Genomic DNA, 6,516 nt, shown 5'->3' with positions numbered 1-6,516 from the left:
ATGATGCGAGGAACAGGGTATAGAGCATTCTTCTCGCTCACAGGAGTTTACCTCCAGGACAAAGGTACGTGCAACGATCATATGGGTCAGTGCAGTGAGCCAGCCAGGATCTGTAGGAGGCTGTAGGTTGACTTGCAGGTGAGTGCCCCTTCCTTCGGTGACGGTGAGACTCCGTGTCGTGTGCAGGAAAGAGTGAGGAGGGCATGGGAGTGGTGAGTGCTCCGCGCACGCATCGTGCTCGCAGTCGTGCAGACGGACAGACCGTGCTCATGTACGTACAGAGCGTGTGAATATATTTCTTTTATAGGAAGCTTGGACGACCGCAGATAATGTTCGAGATGGGGCTGGTACACGGCAGAGATAACGTTGAAGTGTAGTTCATACACAGAGGGACTCGCACTAGTTGTTTTGAAGTACACAAGGCCAGTTCCTCTAAGTCCATCCATTTCCATTTCGTCTTCTCTCTAACACACTACTAACATGACTTACATATTCTACAGCACAGAAGTCTATCCAACACTCACCTTTTCCCGCTCAGTATACAGCATTTTCGCCGATTCCGAAGCTCGTTCTCATCGTCTCTTCCATTCCCTTCATCCAACGTGATCCCAATCACCGCCCGCCCGTCCTAGCCCACTCTGTGCCTATCTGAACACCATCCTGGCCCCATATGATAGCATCCTTTTGTGTGCACAACCAGCTCGCCGCAATGGAGACGAACACTCGCCAACCCAGCGCAAAGGACGCGCCATGCTGGTTGACCTCGCGCCTGTCAGGCAGGGCAAGCATCTCCTCCAGTCTGCTCTCGATCGACGCTTTCTGACTGAATCGGGTGAGATCAATAGAATGAAGACCCGGAAGGAAAGATCGGCGTACCTATCGACGTTATGGGCGCATGCGCGCCCACGAGCTCTGCAACTATCCACATTAAGCAAGGAGGGCTCCGCCATGGCCTGCGTTCAGTCGACATCGTGGGAGTATGCTGAGGTTGCCAGATTTGGAGGACGTGCGACCGCTTCAACGCATGCAATGACTCCGCGCGACCGTTATCTGGCATGGCTGGCAAGAATCGCGCAAACTTGATGTCATAGTGGTAAGCTTCATTTGATATCAGCACCAGTCGCATGGCAAGGGGTCGTTGTCTGATACTTTGGTCCCACGAATGACGCTGAGAGGTTCCGTCGGGCTATAGGGACCATTGCACGACGAGGTGCGGTCACACGATGCTGCAGCGGATGAGCTGACACCATTTAAGCAGCCGGCAGCCTGTCGCTCATTCGCGTGGGGCACAAGCCGGGCCCGATGAGCCTTGCTGGATATCTTGATTGTTGAGCAAACCATGCCGTCAGGTTCACGAACGAGGGAACGCTACGACAGTTGGCTACGATCTTGACAAGATCGTACAATGTTTCGTGGGCATGCGTCGCCCAGGCTCGAGGAAGTGCCAGGTGCTGGAAAGGATGACACGACGAGCCATGGCCGGGTACAAAGATAGCCCAAGACGATTCAGCCAGTCGTGAGCAGTGACGGCAGTAGCAGTGTGAGCTGCACTCAGCAGACCTGCTATGGGTGAGGCCTCGTGAGATGGTGAGTCCGTCGCACTGATGGGGTGGACAGGTTCGTGACTGAGGACAAACTGCGGATGGTGTTATGCATTGTGGACGACGAGCGAGCCTCCTTGATCCAGGTGCGAAGGCACAAGTGACAGTCTCAGAATGCATCTGACGAGATCTGCTTCAGATGATCAGCGATGGATTGGTGGTAAGCTGATGGGTCCATCGCGTTCGTCTTGATCAGCGCCCAAGACCGTCCTAGTGAGGTGTAGGTGTGGTGGTGCAGCTCCGACCCCCAATTCGTGCATCATTGTCGTGCTTTCATTTGCTGGCCGTGCTTCATGTCATCGTGATCTCTGCATACCGCGTGGGACACGGGGAGGTGAGGGGCTCCATGAGCTGCACACTCGCGAATTTGCAGCACTATCATATGGGGGGTTGGCATGGTTTCGCAAATCTTCATCCACATGGGTCTGTCCCGCTGGTCATGTTGTTCGGTCCTTGGCTAGAAGGCGAGTGGAGGATGGCAGCATGCATGAGGAGGAAGCCGCTGGTATACTGACAAGCTACTTCGTTATAGATGCGGAGGGCGTGAACAGCGTCATCGGATGCTTGACAGAGTGAGTGCGCGCGCAAAGAACGATGTACGCTGCTCACGTTCGAGGGTCGACAGGGAGAATATCAGCCCGCTGTAGAACTCACGAAGTATGTACTCGTTACGTACCTTATCATGGAAATCTCCCTGCTTCTGATATTGAGTTCTTGCAGTGTATGGCCCTCGTCTTGACTCATGGTGAACGAGTTGGGTCTGGCACGAGCCGGCATAAATCCTGATGCTCTCGAGAATCTCGTTGCGAACATGGCCTACCTTGACATATCAAACACCACCGTCAAACTTGAATTTCAGTCACTTTTTGCATCGAGGAACTTGCCCGTTCGTGTCCATGGAGCTGTATAGACCTGTCTGCAATCTAATGTGCCAACGCGCTAACCTGATCTCTAGGTGAGCTTATATCAACACTCATCTTGTGCCCGTTCTGGGTGGCGCTCTGCTATGACGAAGCCTCATCTGCCACTGGGAACTTGCTAGAGGACAGCATCGAGTGTTGCTAATATATCTAGATGGGTGCAAGTCATCTTGCCGACGAGGTGCGAAAAATGAACTCACCACCTTGAGGGAATGGAAATGATAAGGAGCGGTGGCATTGCAGGGAACGGTGGCACAATGAGGAGAAGGGGATTGCACGGAGCTTCAAGTACTGCGGTCGAGGATCTTTGTGAATTCCTGGGCAGGTTGACTTAAAACTTCAAACTCAGAACATTGATGTCCAGCACAATGTACATTATGCAGTGTCACATATTCTAGAGCTGACGAGTGACACCCGGCAGTGGGTCCCAGCCAGCCGTGCAACCCGGCACGGAGTTCATTTCTCCCTGCCAACTCCGAACCTTCCAATTCAGCTGACGGCTTGCTGATCTCCGCATCACCGCTACACCGGCCTAGCTCGCCGAGTCCACCGGTCACGTCCAGCAGATCACGATAGATCGTCTAGATGCTCTTTGTGCTCCGCGGAGTCAATCTCGCGACCACTTTGATTACTGATTGTTCTTGATCGCCGAAATTTGAATCAGGAATTTATGTAAGTTTTACACGTCGCGGTGTTCATCCTCTTGCGGTTAGAGATGGGGTTGATTCCGCCGCAGCGTAAGTACAGAGGGCAATGCTGTCGTTCACTGATGCTTTCCATCTTTTGGCAGATCATCGATCATGGCTAGATATCCAGTCTGATCTTGCTCGCAGGGCTTGTAAAGTTGTATGTACGCTCCAGAACCAGGTCTAATTATCTCGCTCTGCCAGCAACAGATAGAAGCTGCTCATGAGCTCCTACGCATCTTATTCCTTCGCACTTCGGACTTCTAGTTCCATTCACGTAAAGAGCCATCGTGACTCATGTCAGGTGTCCAAGTAACTGTCTTCCGTGAGTCATGACGGCTTCTCGATTGGCTATGCTTTCTAAACTCTATCTTGGCCGTATAACGACTTAATTGCTTTGGTGAGTTGAGAGTTTATCTGCCCATGGCAGCTATGCCAGTATTCAGGGGATGCTACTGTGAAGCATTGCAACCGTGAATCCGCGACGGACAGCATCAGTGTCCTGCTGCAACGGAGTACGACTTGAACATATTGATGCCGGTCAGCTGAAGAATCGTGCTGAGCAATGATGCGTGGCATCCGAACGAAGTTCGACGGCTTCCCTTCTGGACCACAGAGCCTCATTGTTGATTCTTGCGGTCACGGCTCGCCGTACATGCGTTCAATATCCATTGAGATCCACATTGGCCGACAAGCATTCTTTGCACAGTAGAATGCGTTAGATGAGCTTCATATTCACAAGTCGAAGAACATACAGCAGTGTACATATATATCGACATACAGACGTCCGAAATCTCTCGAACGCATGGAAACACCATCGGCGTACCTTCAAGTCTGCCGAATGCACACTCAACTTGATGTGAGAGACCGCATGAGAATCGAGAATCTCACGGGAGCTTACTCTTCTGCTCAACGACGCATCAAATGTCTAGCGGTCAGCGCAGCACAGCGCGGTGGACCTTTCTGGACTTCGAAGAACCATCGCAGTGTCCGGAGATGACCCAGTCTTCGTTTGTGCGGACATGAATCCTGCGGCACGCGTGCAGGTGTCATATGGCTGTGAGCGCCGAAATCTTGTGTGTCCATCATGCACTGCTAGAGTCGCGGCCGGGACTCACCTAAAAAAGCGGAGCAGATCGCGTCTGTACGCACAGCGTCCATAAATGGCGTGCTGCGGGCACGGTGCGCTCATTTACGCTCCGGGGCTGACGCGAGAAGTGATTGTTAGTGTTCTAGCATCCGAGGTGGGTGGGCTCCGCACTATCCAGCGGCGTGTCCGTCTATGGGGCTCAATGGTCGCGTTCCCTATTATAAACGATGCGAGCGGACGAACGAGTACTCATCTCGACGTGAAACGCTATGTGCGGGTGGTAATTCTCCCGAGAGTCTGGCCCTGCGCGCTCTTCTCAACGACGCATCAACTATGGAGCGATCAGCGCACACAGTGGTAGGTCTTTCCTGGACCTCGAAGAACCATTGCGGCACCGAATACTGCTCATTCGCGATGCACGAGTTCGCATGTACACGAGTCGAACAATTTCCGTGCAGGCAGACGTCAGTTTGCTGTGAGTACCGGCACCCTTCGTAGCCGTCGTGCTTCGCTAGTGTCGCAACCCGGATCACCTAGCAGAACAGATGCAAGTTGCGCTCGTGCGCACGGCATCCACAAATGCCACACCGCGGGCACGGTGTGCACACTTCGACTCGGCATGCGAGTTTTATTTCGACGATGCGGATGCCTTCTGCACCACGCTAGGGCATCTCTGTCTAGGAGGCCTATCAATCACTCTGCCTAGCCAAAAAAAGACGTGCGTTCGCGAACGGTTCATCCCCCTCGACGTGAGAGTACACGCACAATTTCAGATTCTTCCGGAAGCCTCGCCCTGGGAACTCTTCCGAATCTTTTCACCGATGCGCCCACTGTACGAGCGATCAGCGCAGCACACCGCAATAGGCCCTTTCTGGGCCTTGAAGAACCACTGCAGTGCCCAAAGTATGGCACAGTCCTGACTCGACGTTCGCGCACCGCGATTCGGCGGCGGACGTGCGGTGTGCCCTATGGGTTGCGAGCGTCTGAAATCACAGTGCCCGTATTGTTCCGCGCTAGCACCACAGTCCGAACTCGCGCACGAGAGGAAATACAGGTCGCGCTCGTGCACGCGATGTTCACGAATGCCGCGCCGTCGCACTTTCTGGTATACGCGACGCGCGTGAACGAACGGGCACTCACCTCGACGTGATGGTATTCTCCGGAGCCTGGCCCAGTGTACACTCCCGTTCTACGAGGATGTCAACTGTCGAGCGATGGGTGCAGCGCAACATGATGAGTCGTTTCTGGACCTCCAAGAACCGTCGCGGCACCGGGAGACGACTCGGCTTTGGATTCGCGATGTTCGCGTGCACGCTGAACTGACGGCGCGCATGCGAGTAGAGGTAGGTCGCGTCTGTGCGCACGACGTCCACGGATGCTGCGGGCATGGCGAGCTCGCTGGCTACGGCGTGCGAATAGCCAACGCTATGCCGTGGCGCGTCCGTCCATATGCCCTGGTGGTTGCAGTCCGAGTGAATGAGAACGAACGAGACACTCACCTCGCTGTGGGATGCGGCGTACGGTGGGAAGATTTGGCTGCTTCCGTTCGGTGGCGCGCCCACTGAGATCCAACTAGCGCTGTGCGCTGTGATCCTCGAAGACGTGCTGACCGTCGAGCGATGGACTGGGGGCACCGCGAGTGGTCGTTTGTAGGCCGCGAAAACTTGTCTCCTGGCTGTGTAGCTTGCACGGTTTCGGCAGCGTGCGTACGCTTATCATTCGGCTGCGAGTCCTGTAGTCCGTGGTACGCTCTATCGTTCGTGTCCACTGCAGTACCGAGAGGAGCGTCCGACGACGGCTGAGCAGCCGATCTCGACAATGCCGCGCGCGCAGTGCGCTCACGGGGCTTTGAAGCTGATCAGTGGGCGCGATTGTGGTGTTGTGGAGAGGCAGGCGCGGGGGTAGATCTGCTACAGGTCTGAGAGCACGATGGCACGGTGATAGTGAAAGCGCACGCATGTACGCGGACATGTGAGGTAGAAAACGACGTACAAAGCCTGCCACCTCCTCTCATGAATGTACAACCCTATAATCCACACGCTGTGCTCTCCCATGTGCAGCCCATCCTGCGACTGACCGTCCACCTTGTGCCACAAGAGGATCGCGCTTGAAGCGAGAGGGCGGGCAGCGTGAACGCGGGCGAAAGTCGTCCTGGAGAAGGCGGGAAGTGCGCGCGTGAACGATAGCAGCCAGAGCTGGTGCAGCAGGGAGCGTGTGCG

The 6,516-nt window shown here is 54.7% G+C and overlaps 3 protein-coding genes across 3 annotated transcripts; 1 reads left to right on the top strand and 2 right to left on the bottom strand.

Annotated features, from left to right (window-relative positions):
* Positions 1-612: 612 nt before the first annotated feature.
* On the bottom strand, positions 613-950 carry LAESUDRAFT_762225 (uncharacterized protein; the record flags this gene model as incomplete). Its single annotated transcript, XM_040913066.1, has 2 exons — positions 613-823; positions 877-950. 2 exons carry the CDS (start codon positions 948-950, stop codon positions 613-615), a joined length of 285 nt encoding a protein of 94 aa, XP_040760743.1.
* A 3,685-nt stretch (positions 951-4,635) lies between these two features.
* LAESUDRAFT_729512 (uncharacterized protein) lies at positions 4,636-5,162 on the top strand (the record flags this gene model as incomplete). The annotated part of the gene is made up of 3 exons (XM_040909642.1): positions 4,636-4,972; positions 5,014-5,030; positions 5,054-5,162. Exons 1-3 carry the CDS (start codon positions 4,843-4,845, stop codon positions 5,159-5,161), a joined length of 255 nt encoding a protein of 84 aa, XP_040760742.1. The 5' UTR covers positions 4,636-4,842.
* Positions 5,163-6,207: 1,045 nt separating this feature from the next.
* Positions 6,208-6,516, bottom strand: LAESUDRAFT_729510 (uncharacterized protein; the record flags this gene model as incomplete). Its single annotated transcript, XM_040909641.1, has 1 exon — positions 6,208-6,516. A coding segment is annotated over one exon (309 nt), but the record flags the coding sequence as incomplete, so codon positions are not given.

Source organism: Laetiporus sulphureus (genome assembly GCF_001632365.1).
Source record: "Laetiporus sulphureus 93-53 unplaced genomic scaffold LAESUscaffold_43, whole genome shotgun sequence".
Lineage (NCBI taxonomy): Eukaryota > Fungi > Basidiomycota > Agaricomycetes > Polyporales > Laetiporaceae > Laetiporus > Laetiporus sulphureus.
This window is presented reverse-complemented; position numbering and strand designations above follow the sequence as displayed.